Source organism: Microtus oregoni, unplaced genomic scaffold (genome assembly GCF_018167655.1).
Source record: "Microtus oregoni isolate MIOR12 unplaced genomic scaffold, Mior012 000032F_ref0000030, whole genome shotgun sequence".
NCBI lineage: Eukaryota > Metazoa > Chordata > Mammalia > Rodentia > Cricetidae > Microtus > Microtus oregoni.
In genome coordinates, this window is record NW_024543091.1 from 3,739,870 (window position 1) to 3,759,446 (window position 19,577).

The 19,577-nt window shown below is 40.8% G+C and overlaps 1 protein-coding gene across 2 annotated transcripts in view; it reads right to left on the reverse strand.

The window, feature by feature from the left end:
- Bckdhb (branched chain keto acid dehydrogenase E1 subunit beta) overlaps window positions 1-19,577 on the reverse strand; it is a 174,971-nt gene that overhangs the window by 52,819 nt on the left and 102,575 nt on the right. For both annotated transcript variants that reach the window (XM_041679643.1, XM_041679644.1), the window contains exon 9: window positions 1,956-2,042. In XM_041679643.1, the coding sequence (XP_041535577.1) occupies window positions 1,956-2,042 (87 nt within the window). The remainder of the gene's footprint in view (window positions 1-1,955; window positions 2,043-19,577) is intronic.

Genomic DNA, 19,577 nt, shown 5'->3' on the forward strand with positions numbered 1-19,577 from the left:
TGGGCTAGTTTGAGATCTTTCCCGTCTTTATAAACCTGTCAGTCAAAGCATTTTAGTGACAAACAGGCATCTGGTGAAAAGGGAACCAATGGAGGTTATTAATTTTCAGGTGCCTGTGAACACCTAAGGAGCTGGGGTCAATCTGTGAGTGCCGGGGTGTGGTGTAAGCTGCCTTGTCTTGGGGCGTTCATGCTATGATACAAATATGATTGCACCATGGGTAATCTCTCTGTCAACTTTCACCACCGTGAATCATCCCACATTTTCCGGACCCTAACTGCGACACATTCTTCGTGATTTGGGGGGGCTGGCAAGCTGCAATGGCCATGTTTTTAAACTCCTAACCCTATGTTTCTGAAATAAAAATTTGCTAATGTATTCTTGGGGCTGGAGAATCATTTTTCCATAAACATGAAACCACATATTATTCAAAATACGGAGACACCAGATTAGATCATCTAAGTCCATTCCAGTACGAAAACTGTATTAGACCCTACGGCCGCCAACCAATAGAGATCACATTTTAAAAGCAAGCTCGGAGGAAGAAATCTTTCCAAAGACACACAAATTCCAAGTTCCACTACCTTCTAGTAGTTTTCCTTGTACAATTATATGCAAATTACATTTGGTATAAGCCATGAGCTTATTATCCAAGCAGTGGGTTTGTCAGGGTTCCTATCGGCTGCAATCGTTCTGTTCCTGGAGGCTTCAGTACACTACAGAGTTATCAGAAGTCAGAAAATCCAGTTTCTTTTGCCAGTTCTGCCTCTGGCTGGAAACAACATCTTGGTATAACAGTGATTATTCCTGCAGCCTTATTTTAAAAAGATTTGGTACACTATATCACTCAATAATCAGTGTATAATGCAAACCGAGTATTCATGACACTTAAATGGTATTAAGTAAACAGGAAAACAAAACATTGACAAAACTCAAATATTCACTTTTTCCAACCTTACAGTAACTATAGATGACAAACAGCTTCATTTCCATTGAATACAGCTATTATTAAGATTTATTTTTAGAATATTTGTTCAAATCTGTTTCACAGTATTCTTTTAAAAGAATCTATGTAATTTAACTAACTAGCACATAAACTATTTTATTGGAAAAAGTCATTTGCTGATTAAAAATTTAAAATGAATTTGCAGCATTATTCTTTCACTGTAACTTCTATGAAACTATAACCCTTATGCATTTTCTACAGAGACGTATTTTCGTAATTAAAGAATCATGGTATCAGAAAAGAGAAGAAAGGCATTTAAAATATAAACATATTCTGAGTTTAAAATGCACATGGTATACATTTTAAGTACTTTTAAATTTAAAACATAAGGAAAAATATAATTCCTTCACATTGTACATATTTATGATATATATATACAAATAGAAAGATTTTAAGTGTAAATCCCCTTCAAATGAAGTTTATGGGGCTTTTCCCTGTTACCGGTATCTTAAGTGAACATTTTAAAATGAAAGTATTTATATTATTCCTCGAGTACTTCCGATAACACCCCACAAATTGATTACTAAATAGACTGATAAATACTTTTTGAGATTAGCTGCTTTTGACAGGTTCAAGGGTGAGTACTATAAATTTCTAAGATGACTTTCAGAAACAACTTATTTCAGAACAACATTAAATGTTATTCTGAGGAAGACTGGGCTGATATGGAAAAGAGGTCCCTTTTCCTGTTAAGGTAGCAAATATAACTTATTTTATTAATCTCAAGTTTTTCTTTTTTCCATAAAAGATTTTTCCACTATGATTAATTTAAATTTTCTTCTTTGGAGATATAATCACACCATGAGTTGAGGGACGGTACAGTCCTGATGGGAGGAAATGCCCATATTCCAAAAGTTCATACTTTGGAATTTGGCGATAAGCAAGCTTTCCTTCTGGAGCAGACGCACACAACTGCACAGATGTCACAGTTGGCGCCGGGTTACTCTACCTGGACCGTGGAGCTGATCTCGGAAGCAAAGCCGCCTGTCAGTGGAGCCTCGTGACTGATCAGCAGTCGCCCTGTCTTGATCACAGACTGTGAGAGACAAAAGTGGAACATGATGTTGAAGAGAATACATATTTTAAGCATATGATGGCATTTTAATTCACTAATAAAAACAAACTGCTTAAATTCTGTAAATAAAAAGCAGTAAGTTGATTTTATGCTTAGTAAGTTACTACAAATGGCTTTCAATTGGGTGGGCTTTTATTCTGTCAAGAAATTTTAATGTAGCTTATAATCTTAGCATGAAAGAAAAATTAGATTTATAACTCCATGTAGTATATAATTTAAAACACATGCCTACTTTATAGGATTTTTTTTTTGTTGTTATAAGTGGATAACTGCTTCATAAGTCCGTATCTTGGTCTGATTTTTCCATCTTTTTTACTTTAAGACTCGAAATGCTTTTTTGGTTGGGGGCATATGACATGCAATTACAGACAATAGTCTTAAGAAATACTGGTTATGGAAAAGGGAAAACACAAAAACAACATGAAAACACCATTGTGAGGAAAAAGACAAGCCAGTGCAACCTTGAGGGACTTGCCAATAGCAAACCACTCTGAAAATGAGGGCTTACTGCCGTCTTCATAGTGAGCACTGAAATCTGGTTTATGACCCCGGTGCCACTTCAACACAAAAAGTGTCACAATGATGTAATCTCAGTGGCTCACGATAGACTAGGTACAAACAAGTCAAAGGGTGTGGCTACAATATCACAGCAGGATGCCGGCTGTGTTGGGAGGAAAAACGACTGAAATAGACAAGTTATTGCTTAAGATACATTAAACCATATTAACAGAGAAGAGGTGAATTCTTCTCTAAATTGCTATCAATGTTACTGCCCCGTTTTTAAAAAACTTATTTTATTAATTATATGAAATCTTCAAGCAAAAGATAATATATGTCTAAAAGAAAAGATTTCACTCAATCTGGGCAATTCTAGTTTAGACTTCAAAGAGAGTGGCAGCAGCCTCAGCCAGCAGGTGTTAAGCCTCAAGACCTGGGCAGGCCCCACAACCAAAATAAATCACTGTAGTTATTAAGTAGTGACTTAAGAACATGAAAAGGTAAGAATACCATTAAAAAACAAAAACAAAACCAACCAAACAAAAACTACCACCTCCGGTGATTTGACAACCTGAAGAACTGGCATTTGACTTTCTACGGATGCGGTAATTTGACATTTTTAAAGATCGCAAATTACTTCAATGTGCCTAGCTAGAAACGGTAATATACAAACATTCTATAATCAAGGTAAAAAAATAAGTGTTTTCAAAATATCCCCTAAGAGATTTTTCTGTCTTGGTTAAACAGCTTGAACAATCCATTTGCCGAGCAGATCTCTGTGAAAGCTCAGCCACGTAGAACAGTGCCGGTATAACACGACCAATGAAGCAGCTAATGCCACCCAAGCTAAATGGTGTAGATTAATGTCTAAGAGGTCAGAAGGACAGGCTTCTCTAAACATGCTGCTCTTATCCGACAACTCATACAATGTGCTAGTCCTTTGTAACTCAGGTTTGGACCTATCCAAATGACAACATTTAGAATGAATATTAAAATCCAATAAGCAATCAGGGCAGACAGTCTATGGTTCCAGCAACCTAAAGAACCAAAACTCTAGATGGGGAATAGAGAGGGAGAAGAGATAGAAAGATAGATAGATAGATAGATAGATAGATAGATAGATAGATAGATAGATAGATAGATAGGTGGGTGGGTGGGTGGGTGGGTGGGTGGGTGGGTGGATGGATGGATAGATAGATAGATAGATAGATAGATAGATAGATAGATAGATAGATAGATAGACAGATACTTTCCAACTCTGACAGTTCAAGCAGCATAATATGCAAATATACAGAACCAAGACCTTCTGAGCATTGCTCGGTAGGAAAATGGCTACACAGATGGAGGTCCACACCATAGAGTACTCTGGAGCCATACACAAATTCGACAACATGGAAAGATGTCCAAAGGTAATTAGAAAAACAAGCAACTTGAAGGATGACAGCTCATTTTTGTGAAAGCTGATGAGACATACCCCTTTAAACATATATATTTTTACAAATATTCCTTCTATGTGATCACAAATTGTTTCTCCTAAAAAAATGGTTGTTAAGGGGGCACAGACAAGGGATTTTAAACATTATCTTACATTATTGAAAGTATTCTCCGTAAGACTTAATTTAAAAAAACAGAAAGAACAGCTCATAAATTAATGCTAAATTGACAAATCACTATACTCATAATCTCAAGAAGCAGAACTATTTTAAATAGTATCTTAGGATTTCTTTCAAAAATAGAGGAACCCTTGGGTCACAGACTGCAGAAGCAAATAGTCACAATAATACCACTGGAAGGCAGCCACTACCTGCCACGGGCATGCAGGTCTGTCCATGCAGAACCTTTACGGTGCTCCTTGCTGAGACTTCAAGACAACGGACCTCAGACAGAATGAAAAATAGCCCACTGGTGTGAGAAGGTCAAGCCTGATATCTCTGTCTGTGCCTAACACAGTAATATGCTGTCGTTCTCAGATATCGAATACTGCTATCAGAACTGTAGAGTAAAGTTCAGAAATTCCTGAAATACCAAAAACTAGAGGCAGATGAAACAGAATGCAACCTTACTCTGGATGTGTGGAGATGACCGCTTGCACTCATACAAGTCAAAGAGAGCATGCAAAGAAGAGGTCTACAAAAGTAATTATTAGAACCACGAGTATTATAGACACTACTAGGGCCCCTGCTCTGAGCCACAGATTTTGTGTCCACTATTTTATTTAATTTGAAAAGTTCTCAGGTTTCCTTTTTTATGCTTAAAAATATCTGTGATCCCTGAAAAGCATGTCCGTGTATAAAATAAAGAAGATACACTGTTATTTTCATCCATGGTCTCTAGGAATTAATATCTATTTGATTGTCTGAATATCGTCCAATCATTTCATGAGGCAGAACAGAAACTCAATGCGGCATATGCTTTTCATCCTTCACGTTTTCAATTTGCTAACACTCGTAAGCTTTTTTCTATTCCATTTTATTATTTTCTACTTTATTAATATTTTAATCAATAGTAAGAACACTCTGAATTTATGAAGCAGAATTCTATTATTTGTGGTTCAACTAAATATCTGTGAAAATCAAGTTTAGTTTTTCAGTGATTATAAACACACCTAGTCAAACTTTAAAGCATACAAGTGCCTAGAAATCTCTTTACAAAGTTGGCACTTTCCTGAACTCCCTTAAAATAAGTATGGAAGTTGCTATTAGCTTTTTAATAATATAAATCAATAGACATAAATGTTAATACTTTGTTCTAAAGAAAGAGATACTTAAAGTTTTAAGCTGTCAAGTTCCCATCTGAGAGAAGTACTTCTTCGTTTTTTTTATTTAAAAAAAAGTATTTAAACAACTTTTTAATATGAAAGCTAAATCAATCAAAGCCAGGAAAAATCACATAGGCTGGATTTTCCAGTTCCTGACTCCCCAACTTTTTACCACTAAGAACTGCCCCTGGATTATGGTCTGTGGCACATGGGGCATCGCTGAGTCAGAGGCGACAAATGGCACCAGCGAAGGCTAAGCCAATTAAATTCAGGACAGTGAAAAGCTTCTCTGTGCTTTTCTCCATATTCCTTGCCTGTTAAAACCTTAAAGCTGCCCCCCCCCCACAAAAGGTTACTGACCACTTCAAGGACCTTCCACCAGACACCAGCAGCCTCCCGTCACAGGGGAGGCAAGCAAAATGGGGACATGGAAGGACACAGATAAATGTTGATGGAGCCCTGGTTTGGGATGTATGACTTTTCCTCCACCTGCTACGCTCAACCTAAGCATCTATAGGAATGGTGAAAAGCTAAGCTTATTTATCTATATATGACAGTTAATACAATTGATCTGAATACGGGAGACACTCCAAGCAAGCCAGATCAAGCTCTATGAAAACAAATGTTTAAAGATATTGCATATGTCATCTTTGTACATTTATACTATCACAAAATCCATTTTAAAGTAACATAAAAATACACTTCAGCACACCCTGCAAGGGTTTGAAGTAAAACTCCAAATTAATGGAATCTTAGCATAGCTTTTATCTGTTGATTTCGAGCAATTTCTAGCTGTTCGAGTAAAGCATAAAATTCGTACCTATACACAGGGTCCCTGGGAGGTGTCATACATGCCGGCTAATGTCACTTCAGCGTAAGATACCAATCACTGCAGAGCTAAGTTGTACTCCGCGAAAATGGTCACGCGGACGCTGGCTGCCCAAATGCTGGACATATGTTTTAGTGAATGTAGCCTTTAAAGATTTAACGCAATCCAACCGGGAAAACTATTAAGCTGCCATTCCAGGAGAAAATGATACAGACAGGCAGACCATTAAGCTTATATATGCTTGGAAATACAACACCAGCATTCAGAACGGGGTGTGTGTGTGTGTGTGTGTGTGTGTGTGTGTGTGTTACTTCTTATTCAAAATCTATAGCAACACTTCTCCCTAGAGACAACTCAATCCTTACCAGTACCAAGGTGAGCAAGATATTCAAGTTGGCAACATGCAATAAGAATATAATATTCTGGATAGGGAATTCATCAGTTTCTATCAGAGTATATAGATGAGGGCAGCAAATGAACCACCAAAGCCAGCCTTCCCCAGTCATCACAGCAATTGGCAGAGTCACAACGCATCTCACTTATGGAACACGTTACTCAGCAATTACATAATCTAGAATTTGTCAAGGACACGGTATCGATGAGCTTCAAATATCAATGGGAATGAATTAGGTAAGAATTTTGAAACATTTTCATGTGTAGTAGCCAAACACATCTCACAGAAAAAAAAAAACCCACAATTAGTCACAGCCTGAGAAATGTATCACTGGATGCCTGGAAACCAGTATTTATCAGCATGCCTGCTGCACACGACTGGCCCGCTGGCCAGGGTTCCACTGGAGAAATACCAACACTAAAAAGAGCCGTCGAGCGCTCCGGGGAGAGTTCTGAGAAGTCCATTTTGGCAAAGATAGTGCTGGCAGGGTTACAAATATTTAATAGTGTAGGAAAGTAGTGTAAACGGAGACAAACTGAATCCTTGTGGCTTGGTCACCCCTGTGGGAAGGGAGGTAAAGGACAGAGCAGAAAACAATAGCAGCGGAATGACACACACAGGGGGAAGACACGAGCATGCTCCCCCTTCCATGAACTGCTGTGAAATTCTCAGATACTCTCCTTGGTTCGCACTGTCCTCCATGATTTTGAAAATCATAGTGGAAATCCCAAAGAACTTTAGAAAATCCACTCCGACAAAATGACGAGTGTCCATGATTCTAAAAAGCTACTTCCCAATACTCAGAGTCAGTCTGCTGGGGCCGGCCAGCCTTTGCCTCTTCCCTTTGCTTTTACATTGATTGCCCTCTAAGCCCCAAGCATATGAGCCTCCGCCCTCAAGTGAGAACGTGAGCCATGTTCTTCTACCTCTGCCTCGGCCCACTCCTAAGAACCATCTCTCCAACTCTGCCTGGTCCCCACAACAAGCTGGACGGCCTCTGGCTGTAAATTCCACGGTACTATTTTTTTCAGATTATTATCAGATTTTTTCATCTGACAATGCTAGGACCTTTCATAAGACCTAAACCAGGATATAGGGCAAGGCTCAAAGAGCAGGACCCAGGTGGCACACATTGCTACCTCCCTCTTTAAAACATCACTTTACTTTGCAACCCCCTGCAGCTGTCCTATCCAGCACAGCAAGGTCTCAACACAAGGCAGAACATAGTGCATAGCACACACATTACGTATTCAACTAGGCTGATACGCTCATCTCATGTTGCTCGGAAAGACATACATCTATTTTTAAAGTATAGCAGTTTAAATTTTTATTTAAGTGGGGTTTTTTTTGTTTTTGTTTTGTTTTCTCTTTTATTTTTGAGAAATGTTCTTTTTTATTGAGGGAGAGGCTCTATTCTACCTCCTCCAGCAAATACTAACTCACTCATTCACCACTATGAAATTCAGTATGCAATATTCTGTCTCTAACCAAAATATGTAACACACAGCAGCTGCTGGGTTTACGGGGGTTCTGCATGTTGTACTGTGTTGATTTTAAGGATATAAGCAGGTGACTCCCACTCTGAAGCTCCAGATGTCTAATCTCATAGCAAGGATCCCTGCTATTATAAGAGCAGCGAAAGGGAACCCTGAAAACAAACCTCCAAAAGTCCTAATCCTAGAAAACTAATGACCAAGCCACCCCACCTACCTTTCCTGCTCCAAGCAAAATACATTTTCTGGTTTTATGCACCTTTTTATAAATGCACAATTATAGCCAATAGACAAACATAGATAGGGCTGGTACTAAACACAAGTTTCCTTCTTCCAGTTGACAAAAGATCGCTACGAGGTAAAGGTACTGGACTGGACTAGTGGATGTCTTCAGACATGCAGTTAAGTGTGGGGAGTTATGTAGGTACTGTGGCTTTAAAGTGTTTTCTTTTTTTAAAATTTATTAATTTATTTATTTATTTATTATTTATTAAAGATTTCTGCCTCCTCCCCGCCACCGCCTCCCATTTCCCTCCCCCTCCCCCAACCAAGTCTCCCTCCCTCGTCAGCCCAAAGAGCAATCAGGGTTCCCTGCCCTGTGGGAAGTCCAAGGACCACCCACCTCCATCCAGGTCTAGTAAGGTGAGCATCCAAACTGCCTAGGCTCCCACAAAGCCAGTACGTGCAGTAGGATCAAAAACCCATTGCCATTGTTCTTGAGTTCTCAGTAGTCCTCATTGTCCGCTATGTTCAGCGAGTCCGGTTTTATCCCATGCTTTTTCAGACCCAGGCCAGCTGGCCTTGGTGAGTTCCTGATAGAACATCCCCATTGTCTCAGTGTGTTTTCTTGTAGTACACCTGCCCTGTTTGCTTAAACATCATACAAAGCTTAACCAAATCTAAGGAACAACATTTTCTTTTTTCTACCAAAATAACTCTTCCAAGCCTAAAGCAGCAGCTTCGTGTTCTCTTGTACCTTCATTCTGATCGTGTTCCTATCATTTTCTCAGTAGGGTTTGAAAACAGGCTGAACTTGAATGCAAGATCTGCCTACCCCTGCCCTCTGCCCCTGCCCTCTGCCCTCTGCCCCTGCCCTCTGCCCTCTGCCCCTGCCCTCTGCCCTTGCCCTCTGCCCTCTGCCCCTGCCCTCTGCCCCTGCCCTCTGCCCTCTGCCCCTGCCCTCTGCCCCTGCCCTCTGCCCTCTGCCCCTGCCCTCTGCCCCTGCCCTCTGCCCCTGCCCTCTGCCCTCTGCCCCTGCCCTCTGCCCCTGCCCTCTGCCCTCTGCCCCTGCCCTCTGCCCTCTGCCCCTGCCCTCTGCCCTCTGCCCCTGCCCTCTGCCCCTGCCCTCTGCCCTCTGCCCCTGCCCTCTGCCCTCTGCCCCTGCCCTCTGCCCCTGCCCTCTGCCCTCTGCCCCTGCCCTCTGCCCTCTGCCCTCTGCCCTCTGCCCTCTGTCAGAAGCAGACTCGCTGGATTGTATCATAATCCTCTACTTAAGTATGCTGCGCCATTTCACATATCCACTAAGAAGGACATGAATTCTAATCCCAACGCTTGCTGTCTTCTGCATTTTTATTGCAGTTATCCTAATAAGGTTATAACTACTTTTGGTCTGGTTGGCATTTCCCTAAAAACTAAAGGTGTTCACCATCTTTTCTTACGCTTAATGGGCATTTGTATACACTCCTTGGAAAAATATTTATTCAAGTCCCTTGTCTCTCCTTTTTAACCACCAGGCTTTTTTTCTTTTCCTGTTGATACTGAAGACTTCCATACATGTGATTTTTTTTTTTAACTGGTCCCTTTGGGGACTGTAAGCAAATTGCTTCAGATGAGGCCACCCTGATAAAAATAAAAAGCCTCTATCCCTAAACATCTGCCATCTACTCTAGATTCTTCACCACTTTAAAACAAAGACAAATAACTAATGTCTCCAATATTCATCTTTTCCCCATGTTGAATGTCCATGACAGCCCTTCCCTCCTGAAAATCATCACCAGAAAACCAGCTACTCAAAATCTCAGTCATAACAAACAACCAGTGTCCACTGCCCATAAAAACAGTGCAAGCTTATTCCACAGCACAGACCCCACCGAGTCTCAGGTCTGTTCCACACAGTGTCAGTAACGAGATACTGAATGTCAATCAGGAAAGCTTAGAACATCAGTGTAAACAAGAAAACCACATTCCTCACCATTTTATTTACGTAGGATATAATTTCTCAATAAACTTTTAATGTTGTATAAATTCCAAGGGTCACTAGTTCACACCAAAACATCCTGAGTCATGAGCTAGTACCAGGGAAAGCAAGCAAGTTAACTCAGGTCCCCAAAGAGTTATTACTTCAATTGCCACAGCCTCCTAGGGGAAAAGATTCCCTCAAAACAAAGAATTTTAAAGACTGTTTTAATAAATAGTAGATAAAATGGAAAGAAAGAATGCAATTAAAATGAAGTTCATTTGTTCAGAAATTCTTTGAAGACTTTGAATTTCAACACTTTTGTCCTTTTCTAAAATAATGGCAAAAAAAAACTATTTTTCTCTCCTTAAAACAACAACAATTACTAATGTCTTCTCTTTGCAATTCATATTTCCCCATTTGGCAAACTTCTCTTACGTGTTGACAATGGGGAAATACTATGTCTGGCCATCATAAGAATGATAACTGGTAGAAACTGACATCATCCATTGTGCTCCCAGCTTAACCTGAAAACTAAGAGACCCAAACCCAAACCAAGGCGTCAGCCAGTTACATTTTACATGGTTGTTCGAAGCATGTATCAAGGGTACAATTCTCCCAGAAGCCAGCTGGTTGCCTACCAAGGTAATACTTCTCCACGAAATGATCAAAAGTATAAACACGGCTACACTTCTGCATCACCATGGATAAACGGTCTCATTTCCTAAAATGTGGTCCAACTCTATTAGGAGAAATGGATTTTTAGTGCATTACAAAATGAAAATCATGTGTAGTTCATAATCCATGGTCAAGGGTTTTTTTCTTCTGGATCTTTCTTGGATGCAGACAGTGTTATAGGAAAACTTCAAGAATGTTTCAGCAAAATTACAAACTGAGTATATATAACAAAGATGATATCAGAGTAAACTACAAAACCTTCATATTTTCATTAAAACCAAGATCACTGAAGTCAACTAACTGAAGTTAATACGACAGGAGGACTCGGAAAAAGGATCCCATCAGAGACGGAGTGTCGTGTGCCCACAGAACACTCACCTACTGCTTGGAAAGGAAGGTTAAAAACACAGAGGCATGCAAACTCCAAGGATAAGAATTATAGCCTCAAAACTCAATGTCCCTGGAATATCAGTACTATCTGACAATGATAGCTATCAAGATGATTGGGCATTTTTAATCAGTTTATATGTCTAAATATTTTCAGCAATTTTTACTTCCTGCAGAGTCAATACTTTCCTGCTTGATTTCTAACTCTCTAGTTAAAAGGTTTTTGTGAGCAGGGACTGGTAGAAATGTTCAAAGAAGACAGTCTTCCTTCATCACTTTCCATAAGAACTGATCAGAAAGAGGGAAGTCCTTCCTGGTGCTGGAAACCTAGCCAACTCCCCAGGACTAGTAAGGACATGGCTCTCGGAGGAGAACCTACAGGTGCCCTTGTACTAAGCCAACATAATACCCCTAACCACATTCGAAGTATTTGCCCTTTTACCCACAGAGAAGTGTAGTTCTCCCCACTCATCAAGAAATTGTTTCTTTGCAACAGATGGAGACCATCACAAAAACCCACATCCAATCAAAATGTAGAGCTGTGGAGCCCAGTCCCAATGGGTGTTTCTGAAACCCTACTCCTGCACCTAAGGCTCAGGGGACACTGGAGTAAAGAGAGATAAGCTGTAAGATTTAAGAGCCAGAGGGAGGTCTCTGTGAGAAAGTCTCCTGAAATATCAAAAGCTAAGCCATCAAGTCTCTCCAACATGGTTGCCTAAAAACGACTCAACAAGAAAGCAAGCAAAGACATGCTACCATGAACAGGGAAAAGCTCATGAGTGGTGCAGGATATTTGTCTGTATTCTGTCAATTATCAGGTTTTAAATAAATGCTGATTGGCCAGGCAGGAAGTATAAGTGGGAAAACCAAACAGGAAATAGAGGTGGAGCAAAGAAAACAGGAGTATTCTGGGAAGCAGGAAGCTCCTTCTGCCAGTTCTGCCCAGACTACCAAAGAAGCAGGATGTGACCTACCATGCTGAAAAAGGTACTGAGCCATGTGGCTAACATAGATAAGAAAAATGGGTTAATATACATTATAAGAACTAATACAAAGCCTGAGCTAATGGGCCAGTTTATCATTAATATAGACCCCTCTCTGTGTGATTTTCTCTGGGACTAAAACTCTGGGGGACCAGGCGGTACAGAAACACCAACAAGCTCGGCCCTCACATTACACACGAGGTCTCAACCCTAGGGGGTAAAGCTATAAGCAACTAAGGAATACTGGAGAGAAATAGTCTTCCATAGGGAAAACACACCAACTGATTATCCAATACTAAATGGTAAGCCCTGAAAACATAAACACAAAAGTAGCATTACATGAGCAGAACAGGTTGTACTCATCTATTCAGAAATATAAACAAACACACAAAAAAGAAACACCACACATATACATCACATAATACACCACATTTATATGTAACAATGATTAAAGAAAAATATTGGGGGAGGCTGCCTGTTTGTTTCCCAGCTACCCAGACTCCTGAAATAACCAAAAAGAAAGTATATTATTTGCAATACTGTTGGACGAATAGCTTAAGCATATTGCAAGCTAGCTCTTACATCCAGAATTAACCCATTTCCATTATTTTATATTTTACTATGAGGGTTGTGACCTACTGGCAAAATTCCAGCTAGCAGCTCACATCTTTCCCCTCTGGCGACTACATGGCATCTAGCAACTCCGCCTTCTTTCTCTCAGCATTCAGTTTAGTTTTCCTTGCCCGTCACAGGCCAAAACAGCTTCTTCATTCATTAACCAATATATTAGCCCATTATTCTTGTCTATGTTAGCCACATGGCTCGGTTCCTTAATCATTCAATCTTACAGCTTATCTCCCTTTATTCCAGTGTCCCCTGAGCCTTAGGTGCAGGAGTAGGCTTGCAAATACATCTGTTGGGACTGGGCTCCACAACTTCTTCATTCATTAACAACATATGCAGAAGAACTTCCCACACCAGAAAAAGAGGCCACGAATTTGAAAGAAAGCAAGTGAGTGGATACATGAGGAGGTTTAGAAGGAGGAAAGGGGAGGGGAAATTATGTAATGTAATTATAATCTAAAAAAATCGCTTCAATGTCACTGATGAATTTGAAAGAAAGTCAGAGATATTTCAGACAACCCAACCAAGTACTTTGAATGCTTAGGAAGATAAAAAAAAAAAAAGCACCTTCCAAAACAGTAGACAGCAGAATATGACAAATACGACACAGATCAGGCCAGCAGGAATCAACTGGAAACTGAGAGAACCAAAACAAAGGGTCAGAGAAGCTAAGAGCCACTTACTGGGAAGAAGAATCATCCTCTAACCTCCAGACCAACACTCACTGAGAGAGAAGGCACTAATAAAATCAGATGCAAGAGTAGGTGATAACGGACACTCCGCAAATCCAGAACATCTGGGCTGGAGAGACTGCTCAGGATTTCAGAAAATTTACTACTAGTGCAGAGGACCTGCGTTTAGTTCTCAGGACCCAGGTCAGGTGACTCACAACTGCTCTAACTCCAGCTCTAGGAGATCCTATTCCTCTGGTCTCTGAGGACACCCATACACATGTATGTGTGCACACAAACACATACACACACACATACACATACAAGTATGCTGGCGGGGTATCTGTCCTGCCCAGTTCCCGCAGTAATTAAGTAAAGAAATCACACAGAGGTCTACATTAACTATAAACTGATTGGCCTATTAGCTCAGGTTTTGTATTAACTCTTATAACTTATATTAGCCTATTATTCTTGTCTATGTTAGCCACATGGCTCAGTACCTTATTCAGTGAGGTAGTCACATCTTGCTTCTTCTGTGGCTGGGCCAGGACTGTTAAGAGATGGGTTTCCTTTTTCCTTTTTCTCAGAATTCTCCTGTTCTCATTGATCTGCCTCTACTTTCTGTCTGGTTTTTTCACCTATACTTCCTGCCTGGCTATGGGCCAATCAGCATTTATTTAAAATATAATTGACAGAATACAGACCATTGTCCCACACCACAAGTACACTTACAGGCACTACACATAAGTTAAAAGAGCAATAAAACCCTATGTTGGAGGGAGGCAGTTTGTTTTTCCTGGCCACCTGGCTAGCTTAGACCTGAAATAATCACACAGAAACTGTATTAATTAAATCACTGCTTGGTCCATTAGCTCTAGCTTCTTATTGGCTAACTTACATATTAATTTAACCCATTTCTATTAACCTGTATATCACCACGAGGTTGTGGCTTACCAGAAAAATTTTAGCATGTCTATCCCAGTGGCTCCATGGCATCTCCCTGACTCCACCTTCCTCCTCCCATGCTATAGGCCAAGCCAGATCTTTTTTTCATTAACCAATAAAAGTAACACATAGACAAAAGGACCTCCCACACCAAGCCCTACTCATATAACTTTATCTATATGACCTTGAAGGTTAGACAAGGGCATTAGTCCCCTGGAAGTGGAGCTACAGGCAGTTATGATCCATCATGGATAAGCTAGAAGTCAAACCTAGGTCCTCTGCAAGAACAGTGCATGCTCCTAAGTGTTGGGCCATCATTCCAGACCACCCCAGTCCCAAATAAATGGTTTTTAAAATTTTATTGTTCTGAATGTTTTCAGTATATGAGATGTGTTTTCATTGGTGTTTTGTAGTAGTTTTCACTGAGACTGAAACATTCTGTCCTTCAGATAAACACCTTAAGAAGTTAAACAACTCAAAGTAGCTTTAGGAAGTTCCCCCGAAACTGAACAGACTCATTAGGTCCATTCCTGACAGAGTAAACAATAAAAGCTGAGAGTCCCTCTCAGAAGAAAAAGCAGAGCTGCAAAGAAGACTCTGAGACCAGACCCGCTGCCTGAAGAAGCAGAAAGCAGCCGAATGCCTGGAAGGGGGTTGGACCAGCTGAGGAACCTGGAAAGGACAATCTCCATCCTGTTGAGCTGCCTGGAGTCTGAGCAGGGTGCTCCAGGTTCCCAGCTTTGTGAGCTGTCACTTATGCTTTTGTAGGACTCAAAGACAGAGTCATTTCTGTTCCTGCAAGTAACCTCTCACCCATAATCCTGTAGGTAACCCCAATAAAACTCATTGGGTCACCAAGTTAGACTTTGGTATGCCATGGGTTCCCTGTCTGGAGTGAGGAGATGTGTATTGCATGTCCCTAGGAAAAGTTTTATTTTTTCACAAGTAAGCCAGTGAGCATTTATTTATAATTTTTATATAAAGTTCTAAATTTTAATTTCATATAATCTTTTTTTAATTTATTTTTTCCATTCAAAAATTTACACTTCTCCCCTCCTCCCAGTCCCCTCCCACTCCCCCACTCACCCTCCTCCCTCCCCCTCCCTCCTTAAGAGAGGGCAGGGAACCCTGCCCTGTGGGAAGTCCAAGGCATTCCCTGCTACAGCCAGGCTGAGACAGTGTGCCTGTTCTAATGGGAGCTCACCAAATCCAGCTGGAATGGGACTGAATGAACATGTGATCAAACCGGACTCTCTGAATGTGGCTGACAATGGGAGCTGACTGAGAAGCCATTGATAAAGGCACTGGGACTTGTTTCTACTGCATGTACTGGCTTTTTGGGACCCTAGTCTACTTAGATGCAAAGCCCCAGGAAAACTTTTGTCATGCAACTTGAGAAAGTCTAGATTCCTTTTGTAGACAGAGTTCTCAAAACTATTTCATGAACTTAAATTGCATTTATGATCTTTAAGTGTGTTAAGTGTATATAAACTCTTGCGCGTGTAGCTCAGCAAGATGGTTACCTTTAAATGTCCACTTGACACAATTTTGACACCTGGCTGGAGTCTTAATGAAGTCTACATTATGTTGGCCTGCAGTCTGTGAAGGACTGTCCTGAGTACACTGGCCAATTTGAGAAAGTTCAGACTATAAGTAGGTAGCGTTATTCCCTGGGTTTGGGTCCTTGACTATATAAGAAGAGAAAATAAGCTGACCACAAGCATGATGCATTTGTTCTCACTGATCTTGGCTGTAGATGTAATTAGCTATTTCATGTGCCTGAAGGCGTAGGTCACAAACAATCCCATAGCAGTTTGGAATTATGATTAATAAGGGGAAAAAAACTTACAGATCACCGTCCCAGACAACAGCCCTCGGAGCAATCAGGAAGGAGTCTAGTCGCCAGAAGCGGAGCAGGAAGTAAGAGAGAGCAAGGAGGGAAGACACTGCTTTTTTAAAGAGAGAGACCACGCCCCAATGGGCTGGTATCTCAGCGGTTATTGGCTGGAGGAGCGGAAGGACCTCCACAATGTGCCCACAATGGTGAACTGTAACCTGGAGTTGGGAAGTGGAAGATCTCCTTTTTCCCCTAAGTTGCTTTCATAAGGCTTTTATCATAGCAACAGAAATTAGACGAGGATACATTCAGATACAACCAGAAAGCAAAGAAATACCAAGCTATCTATATAGGACAAAAGAAAAAAATCTATTCATGTCTCTCCCTCAGGCTTAGATTTTGAAGAAGTGACAAAAAAAAAGGAAATCAATGGACTGTTCAACTGTCTTAACTACCAGGTTTTAATACAGTCCAGTCTAAACGTATTACCTAGGCTCAGAAGGCTAAAACAGAAGAGTTGTCAAGACAATGGACAGATCTTGGTAGTACCTGGCAGTCTCCATTCCTAGTCTCCCTGATAACAGGACACTATCCCTACCCTGGGACCTCTTTTAACAATGATGTTGTATTGACAGAACACACACAAACAAACTAAGAGTCATCACAACCTGGGAGAAGGAACGGAAGACTTTGGGAAAGAATCATAACCCAAAGAGTTGGAGGATACAGCTACAGGTTAAAAACTGACGACTGTGTCGGTGTGAGCATCAGTGGCAGAAATGTATGAGCGCTGCCAAACTTTATTTAACTAACTCTTGTCAAGTAACACTTGAAGAGTAAATATCCACACTAGCCTGTCTGCTTTCCTCCTCACCAGGACACTACCACTGCTTAATAAACAGCCACCCAACCAGGAAGAATGCCCCTAGCTGCCCTGACTCACGACCACGCAGCACCATCAAGGTAGCTCAACTGTGCTGCTGTGCCCCAGGCCCTAGCGCTAGCCCAGAGGCTTCCTTTCAATCCTTTGCTGTTTCAGAAGACTGTGTTCAGCAGAGCTACAGACAGTCTAATGATGAAGAGATGGCTACAAGCTGACTTTTCTCTTTTTTTTTTTTTAAAGAAAAAGTAAGGTTTTTAATTTTTCCCCCTAAGATGTATTCTAACAAAGAAAGAAATGTCTTAAACCCTGCCAGGCCTCTACTTGAAATCAAGGTCAAATTTCTGCTGGTTTTCTGTGAGTAAACCTGAGCAAACAATAAAGTCCCTTCAAATTCCCCAACATGTGAAGTTTCAGCTCAGCTTGCTGGCCATTCATCCCTAGATGACTACCTACCAGAGGTGCCAGGAGCTGGGAAAACTATTCTTTGTCACTTCTGGATGTTCAGGTTTAACTGCTACTCATCTGTCCCTGTGTTGTGTACTGTTTCAAATAAGAAAGGGGAGGGTTGAGTCCACAGGGGATTTTAAAAAGTTAATATGGAAGACACACATATACAGCCAAAAATTGAAATGAAAAGCTTGGGATAATAGGGTATGTATGTGTGGCAGTATGGCAGCTCTTAAAGCATGTATTATTCCTATGCATAATGAATTAATTCCTTGACTTATAAGAACAAGATTATAAAAACAAGTGTGAGTGTCTGTGTTGCTCCACCCAAAACACTTAACACAACATACAGTATTATGTGTGTAATGCTTGTATGTGTGTGCACATGCGTGCATGTGTGTCTGTGTAGATATTTGCTCTTTGCATATTTTGTGCATAGGAGGGGACGACAAGATAAAAAAAAAAAACCAAAGATTTTGAACCCAAAGTAATGAATCATCACAGTGTCAGCCTAGAAGAGCAACAGTTCCCGGGCCCTCAAGACAGAGCAGACAATCAACTCACTCATCAAAGGAGTAAATGCTATCTACTTTTCTTAAATTGTCTCACAGACATAATTCTAAAGAACTTATAACTCCAGCGGGGAAATGTATTCCGAATACCCTGTGTTTTCCCATTTGCAAGCAGGTCAGAAACGCATTTGCATCAGGAAACCGCAAGACTCCAGAGTGAAACCATCCACTGCTGCGTTCACAAATCTGAAAATATTCTTTCCTGCTCCCCAATAATTACTTAATCAGAAGCCTCTGTTTTGAGCTATGTTGCTATTTTTAAGAATGTAGTCAGACAACTACATTTATTATGAGTCAGTTATTAACAACTACACCTCCTTTCTATGCTGTTATGTCTATGCAGACGCCAGACACAATAGCTTGTTTAGAAGAGGACAGAAGCCTACAACGAAGAACCACAGACTTCATCAGCACCTGGACAAACGCTACTCAACTGGGCCAAGCAAGAGCCCACCTGAGTCTGTTCTTTGTTTTCTGTGTGTATGTATGTGTGTGTGTGTGTGTGTGAGAGAGAGAGAGAGAGAGAGAGATTTAAAGAGTAATTCAATAGCATGAGACATTTTTATTAATACTGAATGTTACTGACTTAAATTTATTATTTGCTGCCGGTCACAATCTCCACGGGGAAATGAACAGTTTCTCAAAGTCAAGCACATGAGAGAGAGAACTTCCAGCCTTGACGGTGAAACAGCAAAGGCAGAGCGTACCAGGGCGATCATCTTTTGTCTGCGGCAATCATGCCGCCAGGCACCTGTACTCAAAGCCCTGCCACTGGCTCACTGTCCTATCAGTTGTCCATAAACAACCTCAGTCCTGGAAAATGTGCATGCCCTAAGATGAAGAAATATTAAACTCGGCACGTTCGTCACATGTTCCTGAGAGCCTGAGATCCATTCCACAGGAAATCATACACCATATCCACTTGGGGACTAGACCCACAATGTGCTCTGGGCATAAAGAGCCCAGTCCATGGCTTGAAAGAGCCCCGCCCCCAGCCCCACCCCTACTCCCCTAGCCCCAGCCCCCCACGAGAAGGAGGAAAAAAATCTTCTGTTCCTGTGATCCTGTAACATACAATGCTGCTTGTTCTTTCAAACGGCCTCTCCACCATACATTGAATAATGATGTTGGAACTGCTAGTTCTGACGATTTGGTGATGACTCAAATTTCTGTCCTTTATTTTTTATAAATAAAAATACTTGAGGACTTAATTCCCAAATTGTTTGTTGTTTGTTTGTTTTGCTTTTTAACAGGAAAAAAATGGAAGTCAGTACCAACAGAAACACAGGAATAAAATATCTTCCATAGAAGATAACTACCT